At 35.2% G+C, this 23,561-nt stretch overlaps 2 protein-coding genes across 2 annotated transcripts; both read left to right on the forward strand.

The window, feature by feature from the left end:
* Positions 1-6,393: 6,393 nt before the first annotated feature.
* Positions 6,394-9,341, forward strand: LOC132561861 (transcription elongation factor A N-terminal and central domain-containing protein 2-like). Its single transcript, XM_060226572.1, has 5 exons — positions 6,394-6,492; positions 7,574-7,715; positions 8,119-8,210; positions 8,512-8,613; positions 8,782-9,341. Exons 1-5 carry the CDS (start codon positions 6,394-6,396, stop codon positions 8,968-8,970), a joined length of 624 nt encoding a protein of 207 aa, XP_060082555.1. The 3' UTR covers positions 8,971-9,341.
* Positions 9,342-15,774: 6,433 nt separating this feature from the next.
* Positions 15,775-20,256, forward strand: LOC132560467 (uncharacterized). The gene is made up of 4 exons (XM_060225134.1): positions 15,775-15,797; positions 18,655-18,782; positions 19,014-19,167; positions 20,073-20,256. The coding sequence occupies exons 1-4, from the start codon at positions 15,775-15,777 to the stop codon at positions 20,254-20,256; spliced, it is 489 nt and encodes a 162-aa protein (XP_060081117.1).
* Positions 20,257-23,561: the final 3,305 nt, after the last annotated feature.

The raw sequence follows: 23,561 nt of genomic DNA on the forward strand, positions 1-23,561 counted from the left end.
TAATGGTATATTTCACAAAACCTGTATAGGTGTAACACAAACAGAATATCTTTCGTCATTTAACTACCTTGGTATCCTTCTAATAAAATTCTGCTTTCATGACAGCTTGGGGAAAACACACATACATGGATAATATGATGAAGAGAATCTTACATTCGTTTCCATTCCATATAAGATTTATTAAACTTTGTATGATTTTTTACGTATAGGCTCGACAGAGACTCGGTAAAACTGAAAAATGCTAAGACGTCTTTGATAAATCTCACATGAATGGGATCTCGTGTAATATTCTCTATCTAATAAGTATGTCGTTTGTATATTGATGATGTGCTTGATATTTGTCATGTGTTTAGTTTTGTCATTAGAGTTAAGTAACATACAATAATAAACATGTGTATCGTTTATATATGCGTTATAGGAGTTTTAACATCTCATTCATATATTATACATGTAACACACCATGTAAACAGTGTGTTATAATGTGTACATAATGTCTTACTCAACCCATTGTTTTATGTCCTCCATTATAGATAATAACTATTATGTTAAGGAATCCTAATTCTTTGAATTATTTTAGATATCGAGATCTAAATATTGAGCTAGGTGTCATAACAAGTCGGTTTTGCATACAGTTTGGCATACATCAATACATGTTCACATAATATCGTGTAATCTGTTTCAGGATTTGATGATGAAAACAATATCTTTCCTCTACAATCTCGAAAATGGATACACCATTCTTTACCCGGAAACTGGTCACAGCAGCTGTTCTCTTCCTCTGCGGCTTTCTGTGTTTCGTGATAGCATTCGCCACACCCTCGTGGTTACATGTACGTGAAGGCATCCATGGCGGTCTCTGGTCCAAATGTCTCATGGTAAAGCATCCTGCTTACTGGACGTGTGACTCGTGGGCACAGCCCACAAACGGTACGGTCATTAATAAATCAGTGACAGTGGTTCATAACATACACACGTTTTGAAAAATATTAATTATCCAAAGCTGTTCAATCGATGTAATGTTTTTGTTTAAGGCCTTTTTATTTTATGTATCAGTAATTTGTGAATTGTAAATGTCCTTGAAGGCAAAATGTTTATGATACCGTATTGATACTGTTTATTTTGCATGGTAGTTATTACTCCCAATCTAATGCTCACCAACATGGTTGTATGACGACTGGTTTACCTGTTGTCAGTATAATGTGACCGGGTGCAGTACCTTTAATTTGCCACTATACGCAGTACTTCAGTGTGATAACACTATAAAGTCGGTATCAGTTCCCATAAATGTACTAGCCTCGTAGATATGGGGAGGTATCTTTAACAGACCATAAATATTAATAGACGTTAAACAATATAAAACTGAACATTTTTATCAAGGCACATTTATCAAGGCACATAAAACATGGGAGTTAAGCAAACCTTAAAATGTGTTCAGTGTGTTTCAGTAATGATCAGAATACCGACGCTTTTACAGGACGAAGCTCGAGTAAAGCTATTATATTATGGTCCTCTACACGAATAACGGTCAATAGAGATCCTTCGAGATAGATGCGTTCTAGTCATTGATACAATGTAGTGGTGATAATGAATCAAACTGCACCATATTGTCGTTTAATCCTTCTAAGATTCCTCAGTGATGTACAGTATCACATTTCCTTATACTCGTGTTTTATTTCAAATCTGTGGTGTACATGTCAGATGAATCAGTTTAATCATGCGCTCTGTAAATATTTCATGATATTGCTCGATGCCTGAGCAAAGCGTTAAGCTATCGATTTTTAGGTCTGTTGATGTTCGATGTCATACCACAGAAATTATCTAACGCTCTCAGATCAAGTTAACAACTCTTCACATAGAGAAAAATATACATTTCCAATCCTTTAGCAACCACTCCAATCTGTTGTGTAATCAACATTCCCCATACAAATAGTACTTAATATGTGAAAGCCGCCACAAACATTGCGGGCGTTTAATCATTACAGATCATATACACTGTACGTAGAAGACAAGAATTCACACCTTTTTACAGATTACGACTTCTCCTTGTTTCTCTTTGTGCAAATTCATAAACAAAGAATATTATTTCACACCTCATGGTATCCTCTATCGAGAATTTTACAATTCTTGGTTCAGCCTCGAATAGAAATTTTTAACACGAAAAGATGCAGAAGTGTCTTAATTTGAACATAACTTAAATTTCGTGTAAAGATCAAAATGCATCCTTTTAACATTTATGATGTTTTGAGACAATGATCCGTTCAGAGATTGCATAAAAGACACACAAGAGAATATTACCCTTTTACACAATTTCGAATTTGATTGGTAGTGACAAATCATGAATTATTCTGCATCATACAGCTTTCTCTCTTTTAGGACTCGTCAGTAATGCAGTATATGTGAATATTCTGAACCGAGCCTCTATATGAAGCAATACAAACCTAGCATGCATGGTATATGCCCTGATGCGTGGTGGGCAGTATGATTGAATGAAATTGTGTTGTATACATTTTGTTTTCGAAAGACAAATGAAAACTTTTTCACATTGCTGTTTGACACATTTTAAGAAAATTAATCAACAAAAATAACATATTTTTCTTTAAATGTAATACCCTACTCAGATGTCATAATTGGATTCAATATCATGTTTTATTCCTGGTTGTGTGTAGTAATAGTATGAAGGCAACACCGCGACAGTCCCTGATTGGTACGATTACATTCATGTGTACTTGTGTATTTTGTTGCATGTCATCTGCATCCTAGTTGTCTGTCTTTACGCCATAACTGTACATCTGTCTTTTACGTCGTCCATAGTCTGTCTTTAACGTCGTCCACAGTCTGTCTTGAACGTCGTTCACAGTATGTCTTTTACGTCGTCCTCGTATTCTGTCTTTTACGTCGTCCATAGTCTGTCTTTAACGTCGTCCACGCAGTCTGTCTTTAACGTCGTCCTTGTATTCTGTCTTTAACGTCGTCCTCGTAGTCTGTCTTTAACGTCGTCCTAGCAACCCGTCTTCACTGTACATATGTTTGTACTTCAGGTTTTATAACGGCGTCTCAAGCATTCGCCGTCATGTCATTACTGCTGTATGTGTTCCTCTTCGTCGCCATGATTGTGATAATTGTATCCATGGTGCAGGACATCCCCTACCGGAAGTACATCGACCGGAAGTGCATCCTCATGATATTGGCCGTCAGTTCTTTTTCAGCAGGTGAGCAGTTACGGGCATTTCACGTGTCATTGTCTGTATGTGTCTTGTGTACCATCCCCGACTTATCTAAGAACCACATGTTATACTGCTTGAAATAGGACAATCATAATACCTACATTTTGCCACCACAAACCTGCCATATGTTGTATGAGAGTACAGTGGCGTATTTCAGAAAAACAGTATGTAATGATAATTATGTACGCGATTTCGCAGTGTATTGCACGGACTATAATGGTGTGTATTTCTCTGTTCCAGCGAGCCTTGCCATTATGTCGGGGACAGTGATGGGTATAAAGGGTAAAGATTATGTTATGGATCTCCAGCGGAACGAGTACATTGTCTTCTCTTACCGCCAGAGAAGTATAGATATAACAGGACCTCTCAACCTCGGCTGGTCCTTCGTCGTCAATGTTCTTGCTGCCATCTTTACGTTCGCCTCTTTCGCCTTTCTTGCTGCTGAATACAAACTGCTGCCCGAAGATGTTGATCACGAATGTCAAGAAAATGTCTGACGTTTTGTTAGCATGAGGACATAACATCAGTCTTACATAAAGATGAGATCTTGTTACTAGTGTAGCATGATGTCGATTGGTTGAAAGGATATCAGTTGTCATGTGACATTTTGTCACGGGAAAACGATCCGGATGTAGCATTCCGTGACCTGAATATGTGCCATAATACATTGTAAGTCTTGTCTATGGTATCAGTGAAGCTTTGAATGTAGCTCCTGTACATAAGAAGGCTTTCAAGTCTGACGTTCGAAATAAACATTAATGTTCCGTGATTTTACTATTTTCATAAAATCACGTGACGAAGTAGTATTTGTTCCAGTACATATAAGGCATACAGTCAAATGTTTCACGCATGGTGGATCTTGTAACCGACCTCTGGGTATTGTTGGGGGCCATCCAATGCCAGTAAAACATTGATCACTGGTCTAGCTATTAATGGAACTAAATTGTAAGATATAATTCATATTGAAGTACCAATCAAAATACTTACCGATGAATAGGATGGCATCGGGTTTTTATGGACACAAATGTTATTTTTTTCCATTGAGTATGGTAAGTAAATTAAAATGAAGGTAACTACGTGGGTTGTAATTTTTGGCACTTTTGAAATTAAGCATATGGACGTCTATGAAAATGGTTGATTCTCCATTAACTTACCATATTCGATTTTTCAAAAATAGCATTCATGGCCCTAAGCACCTGTTGGCGCCGCGACAATGGATGTTAGAAGTAGAGTTTGGACACAGCACAATGTTTGAATGGTGCGTTTTTGTTTGGCTAACTATGGGAATGATACATATACTAAAATATATTACTTTATACATTTTTACTGGTACATGAACTTTTTACCGAGATGTAATTGAAAAACGCGTTTTATCAGCAGTTTGATTTCATATTTCGAACCTTGTACCTGATGCAACGAAGTAAAAATGTCTCTTTTGACTTTATATGCCACGCTTACTATTTTATCGCTTTGTGTTGCCAAATTGTGAATAAATAATCTCTTTTAAGTGGAAATGATCAGCTGATTGTTTGTATTTATCGACAAGAAATATCAGACATGCCGATTAGTACTCAGAACTTTATCAAAGTGGGACTTGTGCGGACAGCAATTCAGTATGTACTAGAACATTAAAGTGTCTCAATTATTCATACCAATTACTGTAATACTTTAATACACGTTGACAGGACATCACATATCATTAGTAATACGGTACCTAGCGATAGGTGGAGCAATGGAGATGAAACATCTGCCGCCAACCATGTACAGGTAGCTGGGAGAACTGAATGTTCTGCGTTGCTCCGAAATACTAGAAATGAAATAAAATCCCATTTGAAAGTATCTTATTCAAAATCTAAAGGACACTAACAGCTGTAACTTTATTCGAGATTTCATAATTTTTTTGTGATTTGCTAAGAAAGACGAAGCAGTGCAAATACCACTGATAACACCATGATCTACGTTTATTTGGTTTTCAGTACAATAATACCCAACAACGCTGTTCTCGGTATATATGTATTAAATAAAACTCATAGAATTCAAGTACAAAATTAGAATGTACCCAATGACGCGAACGTTTAAAAGAAAATTATGAAATTATGGTCACTGGCGTTACTATAAATCGTTTCGGACTCCTTCAAACATAACTTCGCTGAAAATTACAGGAAAATATAGACAAATTGCAACTATGTCTAATCTGATCCTTGAAAAAAATCTGAAAGAGTACCACCTATAGAGGCAAGTTAAGCAACATTTACACATTTAAGGAAAAACATTCACATTTTGACGGAACTGGAGATGAATTCCCGCTTGGCACTGTCTTTATAATGCTGTTATACAATGTTATATATATGTACATGAAGTACATGTACAAAATCACGTATTTCTCCTATACGACTGGCAGCTGATGCGGGTACTGGCCGACGGTATCTGGTGATTTTATTTTGTTTTCGGTAATATGAACGCAGTGAGATGCGGGCGTATATATATAAGCGATCTGTATTAGGAAAATCAAGACCTCATTATGTTCAAACGAACATCAACGCAGTAAAATGCAATTTAAAATGTATCGAGCGATAGTGTATCACTAGACTGAGAGACAGACAAAGCTCGTCTTCTTCCAGCTTGGCTGTAAACATTTGATGAATTCTGTGAACACAGTCACTGCGCAATAAAATGTTTTCCAGTATCAAAGGAAGGATCGTTAGCTATTTCAAATGAACAACTTACAATAATGTATGTTTATTGTAACATATTTGTAACTTGTACACGTATCACAAAAAAAGTATAAGTCTGACAAATTTATAGACTGACATATCAAGTATAGTCCTGATACAGACGTTAGTATGGGATAAGTCGAAATTTCAAGTTTGTTTTGATTTTTTGTTTGTTTTTGTTTTATGTCGTTTTCGCTGTTTTGATGTTAAAAAATCTAAACAATGAGAAAAAATAATTTGACTTAACGGATTTTACGTCCACTTTTACGGCCTTTCGGGCTTTCAGCAGACAACACACACAAACAAACCAGTGGACTGGGGGTTATTTATATCCTTGTGAGTATTTTTGCATACATTGGCATGTATTCATGCAAACCATCCGAAACGAACGCGCCTTTTATTATTTCGAAACCAGGTGGCGTTAATTATGAACTTCCGGCATAAACAAACGAAACATGGATAAATTTGTAACGAAAAAGCCTAGAGAAACCCAGACCAAACTGAGAAAGGCGCCAACGAAACAGTATAAGCAGAGTACGATCGAATCACTGAAGGTAAGTTTAAAATTCAAAATGACAATGTGAATGCTTAATGGTGCTTTGCTGTGTACATGTCTAGTTATTGAATTCTTAACAAATAGACTAGCGCTACTTTTGTATATAATGATATACAGCTGATATGTAGTCTTTGCCAGCTGTTAACGGTAAAGCTTAGTTGCGTCGGTTTCGTCAGTATTCATATGAAGAAAAAAAAACAAGAAAAAAAGGAGTGACGTGATGTGATTTTCTTTCGGTTATATGATTCCTGCAGTTGGTTATTTCAAATATATATATATATGTAATTATATATATATGTATGTAATTATATTTGTTATGATAGACTATTTATTGTGGAATAAAAAAAAGTGCAAAACGAAGGGAGACACATCTAATATGTTTTTTATGGTATTAAACTCTTGTTACTGGCATCCTATTTCCTTACAAATGCTTTTGAAAAAGAGTGTACTATAGAATCATAGATAATATGCACACCAGCCATTGCAATTGATTATGAAATACATATGCGTCCCTGATTTGGACAAAAAGACAGCAGATATTTTCGAGTGTGAAATAACTGGGAAAACACACATTCCTGTTGTATGCCCTGACCTGGAACCAAACCTGGATCTCTGGCGTTATAATCGAATGGCTGTACCAACAGAGCCAAAGAAATATGCTGCATTAGCAGAATGAGAGAGACTTTATCTAACACTATATACAAATCACAATAAACCCCCTCCTTTTTACACTACTCCTTGTTTCTCTTTGGATTTCCTAAAAAATCGTTCTGAAATTATAAATGCCAAGTATATTGTATATGAACAAATATGACATGTTTGCATTAAAGAGTAAAGCAATGAGTAAATTTAAATATCATTCAGACAATATATACATTGTACATGTATAATCTAATTACACCAAGTATTAAATATATTCTGTCGGTTAATAAGATGCTAGATATCAAAACTGAATGCAATGACTGGTGACTGGCATTGTATATACATGTACAGGTAATAAATTATATTTTGAATAACAAATATATGTAGTTATATAATTACTATCCTGATTTTTTAACTGTTTTAACCTTTGTTTATAGGGTGTTGTTGTGATTGAAGATATCCATAGACTACAAGCCAAACTACGACTGAGCAGTACAACACATGATGAAATGGTGCAATGCTTAAGGGAACTGGGAAAGAAAATACCACCCCGTAATGTAATGAAGGACACTAAAATAGGTGACTACATTTTGCTTATAGTATAAACCTATTTACATATATAGCTATCATCTCTTTACCATTTGACTTACGTTCAATACTTTTGAGAACCAGGAAAATTTGATCTGATTTTACTAAGACGCATCATTCTATGGCAGATTTTATAGTGATACCCCTATACTGTCAGTCCTTGTTCAAATCCAAATAACTTCATACTTTTGTTCATTTTTCAAATTAAAATGTTTTGTAAGCAGCATCCTTTCAGAACTTTCAGTTGAAACATTTATAGAACATTACAGGTGAATGTGTAGTGTGCTATTATTAGGCAACATGCTTTTTGGAGAAATGTTTACTGTTATTATTAGTTTGACACGATACTCATTGACAAGACTAAAGTTCTAAACTTTGTTGTTGCTACCTACAGGTAAAGATGTTAATAAACTAAGGCAACATGAAGACAGCAATGTTAGGAGAGAGGCCAAAAAAGTTTATATCAAATGGAAAAGTCATTTTGAGGTAAGATTTTTTTCACTTTAGAGTTACCTCTCTTTACATCGTGTTGAGTTGGAATATTCTTTGGGTTTCCTGTGACCTATCATACAAGTATGAGATAACATATAGCTATGCTTCGATCCTACTTGACCAATTTAAAAACTTGGTATGTAAGATATAAGCTGCTTATTCCAGTTGTAAATTCATATTTAATGAAAAAATATTATTGCTGTGTGAATTTATATTCCATAGAAATATTATGAAGTGAATACTTGTTTCTTCGAAAGAGGATTATTATATATCATACTTCCACATCATGTTACAGGATTTCCAAGACCGCCAACAGATAGAGGTGAAATGTGATGCTAAAACAGAAAGATTGAGGTCCTCAGGACAAAGACTGTTGTTGGAGTCTCTTGGGGTAAAGGTAAGTACACCTGTTATTTTTGTGGTTGGAATCTGGAAAATAAAGTCAGTTGCAACACTTGATGTAATAATACACTACTTACATGTGGTACTATGATGTTATATCTGAAGTTTTTAACCTTATTCATAAACATACATTGCCTGAACTGAGTTACATTTTTAAATTCAGGAGGACAGCAATTTGCCAGAAGTAATAGAACGAGACACCTTTCATTTCTTTAAACGTTTGGTGAACAACAACTACAGAAGGACAATACGGAACATTGTGTTTACACTGAAACACCAGGAGGATGTGAGAACTCAGGTGTTGTCTGGTGAAATGTCTGTGGAAAAACTAATACAAACGTGTAAAAGATGATTGACATGTGGGAGTATAAGTGTAAATGTTAATGGTGTGTATACATAGGTGGATGTAATATTGTAGGACAGATGGAATACTATAGGATTTGATCACAAGGACCATTACTAAGACACGATTAGATAGGATTTTGATGAAATGTGTTGAAATGTGTGATGACAGAAATATTTATAAGTGTAAATGTATGAATATCAGATGAAATATGTGATGAAAAAAGTAGTAAGTACAAGTATAATAGTTATATGTCAGAAGAAATGTTTGGTGACAGAAATAATTATTACAAGTGTAAAATGATAGATGTTTGAGGAAATGTGTGATGACATATGATGTAAATATTTATGATAAGTGTAAATGTATGGATATCAGATGAAATGTGTGATGGAGGAAGTAATTGCTACATGTGTAATAAGTTATGTATCAGATGTTTGATCAAATGTATGATGACAGAAATATTTATTACAAGACTTGTGTAAGTGAATTGATGTTAGATGAAATATGTGATACAATTATTACAGGTTCAAATGGACAATTATCTGATGGACTGTGTGATGCCAGTGGTAATATTTACCATTTTAAATGGATCCAGGATATATGTGGAAATTGTTTGATGATTGAAAAATGTTGCATAAGAAGAATTGATTTAGCAGGAGACAGAGAAAAGACATTTTTATCATTATGTTAAGAAGATTGCAAACATATCAGGAATCAGATTCATGCATTAATATTGCGTACTTGAACTGATCAATTTGCAAGTTACAGATAAGGATTCCAGTATGGAGTGGCATATTTCATCCATTACGCGACATCCCTTATCACCATTAAAAATGAAATATCTGTTATAGATCAGTGTTTTGAAAATGTGAACAAATGCAATGACATGTAAATGAGTGTTGACAGGTTTTGTACACAACTTCCTGTAATAGATCAACAATTCTACAAGTGATTCCTGTGTCTGTTTCACTACCAAATTCATCTTAATGTACTTTATTATGATCAGACTTGCACAATACAAACAAATGTATATGTAACGGTATATACATACTGATACGAAATTTGAAAGTAGTTAATAGACTTCAAATGGTATCACATAATTTTCCTCCTTTCAGTCTCCTAATTGATAAAGGAAAAAAAGTAATGTTCTGTAACTTCCCTAATATGCAATATAGTATCAGGAAAGCTGCTTTGATTCCCATCTCCAGAACAGAACTCCACTAGAAGTTACCAATGATTCTAGTCTTTTGTACTGAACAACACTAAAAACTACCAATGCTCCAGTCTTCTGGACAAAGCTACACTTTAAAGTACAAGTGATTATAGTCCTTTATACAGAATTACACTTAGAACTACCAATGATTCCAGTCCTTTATACAGAATTACACTAAAAAAATACCCATGATTCCAGTCCTTTATACAGAATTACACTAAGAACTACCAATGATTCCAGTCCTTTATACAGAATTACACTAAAAATACCAATGATTCCAGTCCTTTATACAGAATTACACTCAGAACTACCAATGATTCCAGTCCTTTATACAGAATTACACTAAGAACTGCCCATGATTCCAGTCCTTTGTACAGAATTACACTAAGAACTGCCCATGATTCCAGTCCTTTATACAGAATTACACTAAGAACTACCAATGATTCCAGTCCTTTATACAGAATTACACTATGAACTGCCCATGATTCCAGTCCTTTATACAGAATTAAGAACACCAATGAAGTCCTTTATACACAATTACGCTAAAAAAATATCAATGATTTCTGTCCTTTATACAGAATTACACTAAAAATACCAATGATTCCAGTCCTTTATACAGAATTACACTAAGAACTACCAATGATTCCAGTCCTTTATACACAATTACACTAAGAACTACCAATGATTCCAGTCCTTGATACAGAATTACACTAAAAACTACCAATGATTCCAGTCCTTTATACAGAATTACACTAAGAACTACCAATGATTTCTGTCCTTTATACAGAATTACACTAACAACTACCAATGATTCCAGTCCTTTATACACAATTACACTAAAAAAATATCAATGATTCCAGTCCTTTATTCACAATTACACTAAAAAAATACCAATAATTCCAGTCCTTTATACAGAATTACACTAAAAACTACCAATGATTCCAGTCCTTTATACAGAATTACACTAAGAACTACCAATGATTCCAGTCCTTTATACACAATTACGCTAAAAAAATATCAATGATTCCAGTCCTTTATACACAATTACACTAAAAAAATACCAATAATTCCAGTCCTTTATACAGAATTACACTAAGAACTACCAATGATTCCAGTCCTTTATACACAATTACACTAAGAACTACCAATGATTCCAGTCCTTTATACAGAATTACACTAAGAACTTCTAATGATTCCAGTCCTTTATACAGAATTACACTAAGAACTACCAATGATTCCAGTCCTTTATTCAGAATTACACTAAGAACTTCTAATGATTCCAGTCCTTTATACAGAATTACACTAAGAACTTCTAATGATTCCAGTCCTTTATACAGAATTACACTAACAACTACCAATGATTCCAGTCCTTTATACACAATTACACTAAAAACTTCCAATGATTCCAGTCCTTTATACACAATTACACTAAAAAAATATCAATGATTCCAGTCCTTTATACACAATTACACTAAAAAAATACCAATAATTCCAGTCCTTTATATAGAATTACACTAAGAACTACCAATGATTTCTGTCCTTTATACAGAATTACACTAAGAACTACCAATGATTCCAGTCCTTTATACAGAATTACACTAAAAACTTCCAATGATTCCAGTCCTTTATACAGAATTACACTAAGAACTTCTAATGATTCCAGTCCTTTATACAGAATTACACTAAAAACTACCAATGATTCCAGTCCTTTATACAGAATTACACTAAGAACTTCTAATGATTCCAGTCCTTTGAACTTTGAAGAAATTGTGCAGTAAGTATTGTAAAAAATATGTATGGATTTTTGTTATAACACAAGATAATTCATTTTTAAAATTTATGAAGAAAAGTGAAATAATAAAACTTGGCCTATATTACGTGTTGTTTCATTCTTCCTTTTCATCAATGGCAGACAGTTTCGAATAAATCGTAAGAATTAAAAGGATTGAGAAGTTATTGGGACAACAACCACGTTCGAAAGCAAGATATTTGTAAAGTTGATTTTTTAACATAAGATAAACTCTTTCATGAAAATTAGATTCCATACTGTTTAGGGTATTTAAATGTATGTTTTAGTGGCTGTGAACTGGAACCTACTGTAGTCTTTGTACATTGATTATCCCATGTTAACAGTTAATTATCGGCTCAGTTAACGTTCGAACACACGGTTACGAAAATCGTATTTTTTCTTTTTCTTCTACTGCCGAGGCGTATACGTTGCTCACAACCTTTTTTTGTGTAAGATGATTTTTGGATTTAAACGAACATGTATTTTACAGCATGTGTGCTGTAAAATACATGTTCGTTTAAATCCAATTAAGTACCCATCGATTTCTTTAGTAGGACTTCAGTTTTGACATACATAATGCTTACGATGTATGTGGTTAGATTTAAACCTTCTCGAGCTGGTGGTTCTCTGGTTGTGGAATCTTTAAATAAGACGATTAGGTGTTCAGTACGTAGCCCATTTTGACATGAACTTGATTACTTGACCCAATGATGGGATCAGTGATTTTCGAACAAGCCGTTCTTGTAAGACTTTGAGTCTAACTACCCTTTATCTGGCCTTTTAAGCAATCTAATCAAAAGTTTACAAGTTCATGGCTTAATGAACTCTGTAACATGTAATGCTCAAACGAATCAATGTTTTTTGGGGTAATCATCATGACAATGACTGGCAAATAGTTTCAACGTTTAGTAGGTGATGTCATCAGACAAGATAGTGCATAATATATCATCAGTGTATTAATGTAAGCATGAATTACCTCATTGTTTATGTCTCCATTAATATTGTTGTTTCTAATTTGATACTACACTTATAGTTTCCTTTAAATTAAAAAACGTGTGTGAAATGTAGCACAATTTCACGCATTTGTGTGACAAATGGTTGAATTAAGTCGTATGGGCAACATAATTTGTAATTTTGAAATAGGCATCTGTTTGATATTTTTTTCGTTTTACACTGGAAAATATGTTAAGATTGACAAGATTTACAAATGAATACAATAAGATCATTATGGTAAATCCAGAATTCATTCTAGGTTATAATTCTAAAATGAATATCATCTGGGTTGACATTGTACCTAGTTAGCAGGGTTCCACTTCCGTTGATTCTTAATTGCTTCATGTCATTAGAAATCTTTCATAGGACCCGTCTTACATGTACCTCGGATACACTGTATGTGTGGTTTGTTTTGATGTATGCCGTATATGAATCCATATAAATGACCTGTTGCTTCTACAAGCTCCTATAGAACTCCATCACGGATTTGTGCACAGCACCAGTGCTTTTTTGGAGGGCTAGTACTGACTGATGGTCGTCCTGATCGAGAGTCACTAAACCTGCTCTGCCACGCCGGCACGCCTTCAGTCAACGTTTCATGGTGCAGAAGAAGTCTCACCAATAAGCGACAATCACTAGGTCTTCGGATTTGTTAGGACGATCAATCCTTCAGGGCTTAAAACTTTGACACCGCCCTATACTCAGCTTTGTCCATTTTACCAACTCAGTGGAGTTATGTCTCTTCAACAGTGTAGTGAGTAAACATGTGTAATATGATCCCATATAAAATCAGAAGCTAGGACAAGGATGGATATAAAGAGTGGTGCATTTTTACCACCCTACAGGAAAAGCTGTTCGGGACTCAAAACTATTTGACATACCATCATACATGCGTATATTCCGAACAGTTATTCGAATTTGGCATGCTGCAGGTTACGGGGGCCTAAAGTCCACTATCAGTGTCTACCATCTGTGATCTCTATATGTAAAATAGTATATTTTGAAAAAATGTTCGAATTGATGTTTGTTGCAATTTGTTCCAATCATAGGTTCTTTCTCAAAGACGTCTCAGGATTGACTATATGCCGACTTCAAGCAATGACCTCTTATTCGTTTTTACTATCATCACATGGAAAAGTTGCCCATTCAAAATCTCAGATGACTTGTATTTCTCTCCTAAAAATATCTTAAAACAAATATATATGTATACAAAAGTGTAATGAAACATTTCAGCGCCAAAGCTCGCAAAAATTTAAAACTTCCAGACTAGTTTAATAAAATTTCATATGAAATGAAAACTCGTGTACGATTCTATAGGTATCAAGTTTGGTTATTGAAATATTTGATTGACACAAAATTTTGTTTTATTTTAAATAACCGTGAGTTTACCTTGTATTTATCCATGACACCGTTCCATCCTGTGTTAGATCGATGTCTCACGACTCACGGAAGTCTCCAAATTAATGCAAAGGTAAGGGTCTCCTGGATCCATTTTACTGGATAATGTTGACAACGATAAACTAAAACCTCGACATTTCCTTGTGGAACAGGGACAATCTGAACTTGAAATTCCTTATTGGGCACCACACGCATGTATATTGTCGTCATAATTATTAGTCAAATAAAGTAAGCAATTGATACCATATAGAATTAAACATTGATGGAAAGTGACCCGACTGGAAAAGTCAACACACAAGCAGGAAGGTTTTAATACTAATGGATATCAAACATTACGGGGAAATTTCGACACCATACAAAATGAAAACATCTCGCAAATCACTCTGTATAGAAAACGTAAAAAAAAATACTCGTCAAATCCGTAAAATGCAAGAAACCTTACACAGCTCTTGAGAATCTGGACTGAATATGGAACCTGCTGTAAAATCAATTAGGAAAATAGTACATGTACGCATGTCACAACCATTAAATTTGTTTTCATTTACTACAAATTAAGAAATTTAAAAATCGATGGTTTAAAATATGTCTGGTGTTGTGTTATATTTGCCATTTTATTAATATTGGAATTATATTTCAGCTAATTTTTTTTATTTAAGATGAAAAAATTAAAGACATACATTTCTACTATATCATCAACAGTTACTCATCATTTTTGTACATCATATTAAGATAAGACATATAAGATACTTACATAAAAAAAAAACATGTCAGCAAACAGGCACCACTATAGAGAACACACCGACAACAATTGTTCTGAAGAGTGTTATACTGTAGGGGCGTCATGTCAAACCTACACATGACAGGTGACAAACATGTTATCGTCATATCACCGACACGGATTTTCACTTCTCCTACTTGTTCTGCTAAAACAGAAAAGAAACAACGCAAGAAATAATCTGTGAATAATACATCATTACAAGAAGCTTTAGCAATTTTACTGTTATAAACGTAGACACCAGTTGAGAGAGGTAGCGCCTTGTTGGACCGAACCGTGAACTTCTCACAATTCGTACAAACATGTGTTCGTATTGGTTTCCAGTTCGAATGTCATGTTCTGTTGTCTTATTATTTCTGTTTGGAACTTGTAAGTATGATATATCGTTCTATAAAAAGTATTATATGTGCTTAAACTGTGACAAATTTCCTAATGAATACAAATCTTAAAACCTTTTTCTATGCGATAATCTACTGTACTATTGGCGGATCAAAGATACTTACTTTTTGATATTTTTGTTGCCGTTAACGACCAGGGAGCCATGTCCGCGGGTGTGATCTCCTCGGTCTGAATCTCTGCACATGGAAGTTTGCATCCAACGTTACGGACCGTACATCAGAAGAGGTGTCGGCCATTCCATCTAAAATGGAGGCACTCAAAATGTGCAGGTACTTGATTATGTAACGCATTAAACTTAAGTGAGTGGTGTAGTGTAATTCTGACTAAAGGTTTAGTTCTTGTGACAAGTTTTGATTGAAACTGATAATGTTTGTTAATTGTTGAGAAATTAAGTGTAACTTTTGCAAGTGAAAGTTAATATTATTGTAATTGTTGTTAGTGAGAGTAAAGACACATTAAAATGTAACTGTTGTCAGTAAATGTTGATATGCTTGAAGATGCTGTCGGTGAAAGTTAAGAAACATGTTACAGTTCTTAGGGGACATTAAGGTACTTGTATCAGTTATTAGTGAGAGTTGTATTTATGAACTTGTTATAAGTGAGACGGGTATTTATATAATTGTTATGAGTTAGAGTTGTATTAATGTAACTGTTATAAGTGAGAGGCGTATTTATGAAATGTTACTAGTGAGAGTTGTATTTATGTAACTGTTATAAGTGAGAGGCGTATTTATAAAATGTTATTAGTGAGAGTTGTATTTATGTAACTGTTATAAGTGAGAGGTGTATTTATGTAACTGTTATAAGTGAGAGTTGTATTAATGTAATTGTTATAAGTGAGAGTTGTATTTATGTAACAGTTATTAGTGAGAGTTGTATCTATGTAACTGTTATTAGTTATTAATTTATGGAACTTTCAGTGTGAGTTAATATACATGTAACCTTTTGTGAATTTGATTATGTAACAGTTATTAGTGAGAGTTGTATCTATGTAACATGTATTATGAGAGTATGTATTTTTTGTGTTATCTCTCAGAACAATGTAAAGAGAGTTGTATTAATGTAACTGCCTAGAGCAATTGTATTTAAAAGCATGTTAACAGTGAGAGTTGTATTAAAGTAATTGTTATAAATGAGTTTTATTTATGAAACTGTTATTAGTGAGAGTTGTATTAATGTAATTGTTATAAGTGAGAGTTGTATTAATGTAACTGTTGTAAGTGAGAGTTGTATTTATGTAACTGTTATTAGTACAAGTTGCTATCATGGCAACTGTTGTTGTTAATGTATTTATGTCACTAACTTTTTTACATGTAACTACTGTGAAATTGATTAGTATATGCTGAATCAGATGAAAGTTGACAGTAGTGGTTGAAATGAATGTTGTCATTGGTGATTGTGATGGATGTTGTCATTGGTGATTGAGATGAATGTTGTCAGTGGTAGTTGAGATGAAAGTTGTCAATGGTGACTTAGATGAATGTTGTCAATGGTAGTTGAGATGAATGTTGTCAATGGTGACTGAGATGAATGTTGTCAGTGGTAGTTGAGATGAATGTTGTCAATGGTAGTTGAGATGAATGTTGTCAGTGGTAGTTGAGATGAATGTTGTCAGTGGTAGTTGAGATGAATGTTGTCAGTGGTAGTTGAGATAAATGTTGTCAATGGTGACTGAGATGAATGTTATCAATGGTAGTTAAGATGAATGTTGTCAATGATGACTGAGACGAATGTTGTCAATAGTGATTGGGATGAATATTGTCGCTGCTGGTTGAGATGAATGACTGGGATGAACATTATTAATGGTTGCTGAAATCAACACTGAGATAACTATCGTTGATAATGGCTGTGATGACTAACGTTCGTTGAGATGGTAGTTAAGATGGATATTGTAAGTGGCTACTTTTGCGGGCGGTATTAAAAACTATGTACTGACAACAGAAATGTATATAACTGTTTATATGTAATTAGGTAAAGTGTATAATCATTTTCCCAAAACAAATGCCGTTCAGGTCAAACAACACTGCATGCATAGCTCAGACAATTTTAGTAACTAAATTGATGGTATATTACTACCTGCTATGTAAAACACAATATATGTATGGTGTGTACCTTCTATAACACTGGCTTCAGATGTGATGTTTCCGTGCTCACTTTATATATCTATAAAGCCTATTTCATTTGGATGTTTTCGTACACTTTAAATAGCTAAAAACTGCCTTATATGTCTTGTCTATTCAAACACTTGTAATATGACGTTACGGTGATTATTGCGGTATGTACTAATTTATTCACAACGTCAGTGACTAAGCGGTTTCTGTACTAGTCACCAAAACATACATATAAAATGTTTAGCATTATGAACCTCTTTAAATATATATACTACCATAAGGAAAGTCTTGTAGCATTGCAAATACATCATGACAAGTTAGTTAAAGATATAATTATCGGTATCAATTTTGACCGAGATAAATATGAATCTAAATTTTCCTTCCAGATTACTATCCTTAAGGCTCTTAGCCTTGATAAATGGAGGAATGTATGTTTCACAGCAATCTTTTATATACATCTAGTACAATGTACATAAAAAGTACATAATACTTCTGATATCAGGAGGCAGTCTTTCCTATGAATGTACCTGATAAAGCATTGTGATTTGATTCTCCTGTAGACTCACTTGTCCTACAGAAAACAATAAATCATTTGATTGCCTTTATTGTAAATTGCTGTAGGTTAAAAGCATATCTTGACATATTTTATCTCCAGTAGTGATGGAAAGACTTATCAAGTATTTATCATGAACGAAAGCTTAGTGAGTCCTTCCCCTGATTGGAGATAGAGAGAAAGGAGGAGGGAAGAAAAAACAATCACTGCATTATGATTACTACATTATAATTGTTATTGCTCGTTTCTTTAGTAATGGAAAAACAACTCTCAGCAATGCTACATGTAACATGCACTTCCTTCGTTGGAGATACACACATATCGACAGGAATTTCTACTTTGATTAATCTTTCAACACAATCATTCTAGTTAAAAAAAGAAAAGGTTTACAATATACCATTTACCGATCATATTTTGATATTCTGTAGTTTTGCATCGATATGTATGATTATATCATAATAGGTATAAGCATCACCTGGAATCCTGTTTCGAGCCCAAGTTAGAGGGATGTACCACTAACATTGTGTATCTGTCAACCATCGCCCCAACTGAAGGCACATTACAGTTTATGTGCGCCGGTGATATTGAAGGTATTTTATTTTAATAGATAAAATGTCGTGAATAAAATGAAAACAAGAAATTTCTGTTAAATAAGATATGCTCTATTACACAAATTATATGAAACAGCTGCTTAGAGTTGTGTTTAGAATATCCCAGTATTACAGTGTTAAAATAATTCAGTTATACATGATACATTTTTATAGAGAGAGAGTAACACTCTGATAAATCATGTATTTACCATTACTTACATTGTATTTCAGCTTATATATCACACGACAACTGCTGGTCACTATCAGAAGTACAAAATCAGACATCTAAATGTTATTTACAGTATATTTCAAGCATTCAAGAAACCCTGACTTCGCCAACTCTGTTATCTGACCCCAAACATATTGTTGGTAAACAGTTTTGCAGGTAACACTTATTTTCTTGATATTTTGAAATGTAAATGACAACATAGTATAACTTGTAGTTTCATTTGGTATTTCTCTTTACTGCATCACAATATCTGATAATGCGTAACGGTTATTTGTCCATGTTGGACATAGTGGTGGCATCAAAACCAGTTCGTGAAGATCTAAACATCAAATACATGGAAGATGAGTCACTATGAAATCAATGTTAATTCGTATTTACAACAAAATTCATATTTTTTTCCAAAAAATGAGAGAGACCTTCAATTTGTTTTTCTGAAGGACTGGACAAAATATTCGATCTATATAAAACTCTTTTTCTAATTCTGGTGTTCTATTGAAAGACAAAATATTAGATATGTGAAAGACGAAAGGGACAATCTTGTCCCAACTGAAGCAATCATGCGATGTCTTAATGATTTATCATACTTTTGTCTTTCATTTGTTTTGATGAAATAGTCGTTTTACATGGCAGAACAGGTTACCTATGTGATGAAACTCCTTCAGTGACATAAATATTTATTGTCAAGGTTTACAACATATGAAACTATTGACCGTTCTTTCTTTCTGTTAGTTTTTAATCTGTAAGGTATACGGTACATAAAATCAGATGTCTATTTTAATCCTTGTGAAACTGCAATGACCAATATTCATTAACATCCATTGAATTCATCATTCATATTTTATCAAAAGAATAAAGTTCTCGAGAAAAGAGAAATTCACTAGCTGAACAATTTTTAACTATTTTTAATACTATGTCATGATATTTATGCTTAAATATTGGTAAGATTGAAAGGGAATTACATTTAAACAGATACATGCCAGATGAAGGTAAGGAATAATATATTTACCGATCAGGACTTTTTACGAAGTATACCAAGCTTGTCCTATTTATCCTAATTATAGTATTGTAGGGCGGAGCCGAGAGTGTATGCATGGTGCCACCAAACAGAACTGTTCTGACGCGGCGGCAAACACAGTGTACAGGTTAATGGAGAGAGTATTCAAGGAGATGACATCGTTCTTTAGTTGTCCGTACAACAAAAACGTCGCCGACAAAGGTAGAAAGCGCGTCTACCAGGTTTACTGAACGAGTAAGATTTCGTCACACATCTCTGACCTTTACTGACCAAACCATTGTGAACGCAACCAATGATGTTGGTAATATACAGATGTGTGTCTCGTACAGTAAAGTGTTTGATTTGTCTGTTTTGTGTGACGTATATTTTGTTTATGTGTTCTAGAACATTTGAATGAAAAAAAAAGATAATAGATGAATAAATAAAAAGGTTCCCTGCTGAATATTTGAAAAGTAATTCAATGGTCATATGTCAAAATGCCAAATGCAGATGTATGCTGTAAATCCCACATTTACACCTTTTTTTCAGAAAGCCATATGATGGACCATTCAGTTCGGAGTGATTCTTCGTCATCGAACTTTAATACTGCTCCCTCCTATCTCCGCTCAGTCCTCCTTTTACTTGTCATCTTACACCTTATCTGATAACAAGATTTGTTACCTGAAATACCGCCTACCTCTGACATGGATCTGCACTTATCTACACACTGTTAACACAGTACCACCTACATCTGTCAGAACTCAGTACTGCTTACCTCTGTCTAGGATCTTTACTTATCATCAGTCTGTTTACTCAGTACCGCCTACCTCTGCTCAGGATTTGTAGCGATCACCAGAATATTAACTCATTACGTCTACCTCTGACAAGGATCTTTAATGATCTTCAGACTGTTAACTAATTATCACATATCTCTGGCAAGGATTTGTTCTGATCTCTAGACTTTTAACATAGCACCGCCTACCTCTGCCCAGGATCTGCACTGATCTTCAGATTGATAACTCAGTACCGCCTTCCTCTGGCCAGGATCTGCACTGATCTTCAGACTGATAACACCGTACGCCTACATCTTTCCAGAGTTTGTACTGATCTTCAGATTGATGACTCACTACCGCCTACCTTTGCCCAGGATCTGCACTGATCTTCAGATTGGTGACTCAGTACCGCCTACCTTTGCCCAGGATCTGTACTGATCTTCAGATTGGTGACTCAGTACCGCCTACCTTTGCCCAGGATCTGCACTGATCACCAGATTGGTGACTCAGTACCGCCTACCTTTGCCCGGGATCTGCACTGATCTTCAGATTGATGACTCAGTACCGCCTTCCTCTGGCCAGGATCTGCACTGATCTTCAGACTGATAACACCGTACGCCTACATCTTTCCAGAGTTTGTACTGATCTTCAGATTGATGACTCAGTACCGCCTACCTTTGCCCAGGATCTGCACTGATCTTCAGATTGGTGACTCAGTACCGCCTACCTTTGCCCAGGATCTGTACTGATCTTCAGATTGGTGACTCAGTACCGCCTACCTTTGCCCAGGATCTGCACTGATCACCAGATTGGTGACTCAGTACCGCCTACCTTTGCCCAGGATCTGCACTGATCTTCAGATTGATGACTCAGTACCGCCTACCTTTGCCCAGGATCTGCACTGATCTTCAGATTGGTGACTCAGTACCGCCTACCTTTGCCCAGGATCTGCACTGATCACCAGATTGGTGACTCAGTACCGCCTACCTTTGCCCAGGATCTGCACTGATCACCAGATTGGTGACTCAGTACCGCCTACCTTTGCCCAGGATCTGTACTGATCACCAGATTGGTGACTCAGTACCGCCTACCTTTGCCCAGGATCTGCACTGGTCTTCAGATTGGTGACTCAGTACCGCCTACCTCTGCCCAAGATCTGCACTGATCTTCAGACTGTTAACTCAGTACCGCCTACCTGTGACCAGGATCTGCACTGATCTTCAGATTGATGACTCAGTACCGCCTACCTTTGCCCAGGATCTGCACTGATCTTCAGATTGGTGACTCAGTACCGCCTACCTTTGCCCAGGATCTGCACTGATCTTCAGATTGGTGACTCAGTACCCCCTACCTTTGCCCAGGATCTGCACTGATCACCAGATTGGTGACTCAGTTCTGCCTACCTTTGCCCAGGATCTGCACTGATCACCAGATTGGTGACTCAGTACCGCCTACCTTTGCCCAGGATCTGTACTGATCTTCAGATTGGTGACTCAGTACCGCCTACCTTTGCCCAGGATCTGCACTGATCACCAGATTGGTGACTCAGTACCGCCTACCTTTGCCCAGGATCTGCACTGGTCTTCAGATTGGTGACTCAGTACCGCCTACCTCTGCCCAAGATCTGCACTGATCTTCAGACTGTTAACCCAGTACCGTCTACCTGTGACCAGGATCTGTACTGATCTTCAGACTGTTAACTTATTATCACCTATCTCTGGCCAGGGTTTGTACTGATCTTCAGGGTTTCCTCCTTACTGGTCTCAGCTCAATCTCGTCAATCTCAGATGGGGCCGTTCTGTTGTCCCACATGTAAAAGTAGATATCCTCTTCCAATCTCATCCTCATGATATCGATGTAGATGTCACTCGTCCTCTCACTAACCATGCTGTAAGCCGTATTGTCGGTCACTCCTAGAAACAATGTAAAAAAACTCCAGCCTATCAACGATAAATAAAGGTCGCTTGGATTAGTTTGATAACTGCTTTCGTGTATGTGTATATATGTATTTATATGTAAACATAAAAGGCCAACAAGTATGTTTATATATCTAAACGATACACAATGTTCTCATCTAATTGAACTTTGTATTTATATATATATATTAACATATCTAACCCTTGATGAATGGAAGGATATTTTTTTCCCACTTTATTCCTGTAGTTGCCTTATTCACTTTATTACTACGTATTCAAGCTCATCAGAAACGACAATGAAGAAATCTCTCCACAATACAATTTATATCGCTTGGGCATATCAGTGTGAGAACACATTTCGTAAAGATTTTTTTAACGTCTTGCTGCATTGTTTTACAGACAAACGAACGATTGAAACCATATATATGACATTGCCTTCTGCTAAAACGAATGGGGATGGGTACATATAGCAGCACTTAGTAGGTCTATATAGTCATTACCTATCTATTTCTGTACCATAACTTTAATTGTTTTCACTGTCAAATTTGTTTCGGTAGAATGGTTCCTGCACAACGATTTTTTTCGTCTTCATTAAAAAACCTTTACTGTTAAGAACATTGCGAGATTTAGAAGAAATTCATGTAAAAGTTTCTGTTTGAACTTAGATAACTTACGCTATTATGGATCAAGATTTTACATTAAAAAAATTCAAGGTTTTCGGACATAAATTTTGTTGTCATTGCTTTCAGGAATCATATCGCAAATTGCCATCATTATCTATTGTGGTCTTTGAAATGATATGCTATCCATTACAGTATAATGAACATCAACGTCAGATAACTGTATTAAGTTCGGAGTTAGTCCTGA

The sequence above is a fragment of the Ylistrum balloti genome, unplaced genomic scaffold, assembly GCF_031769215.1.
Source record: "Ylistrum balloti isolate Yb309-2 unplaced genomic scaffold, AGI_CSIRO_Ybal_v1 Utg369668, whole genome shotgun sequence".
Classification (NCBI taxonomy): domain Eukaryota; kingdom Metazoa; phylum Mollusca; class Bivalvia; order Pectinida; family Pectinidae; genus Ylistrum; species Ylistrum balloti.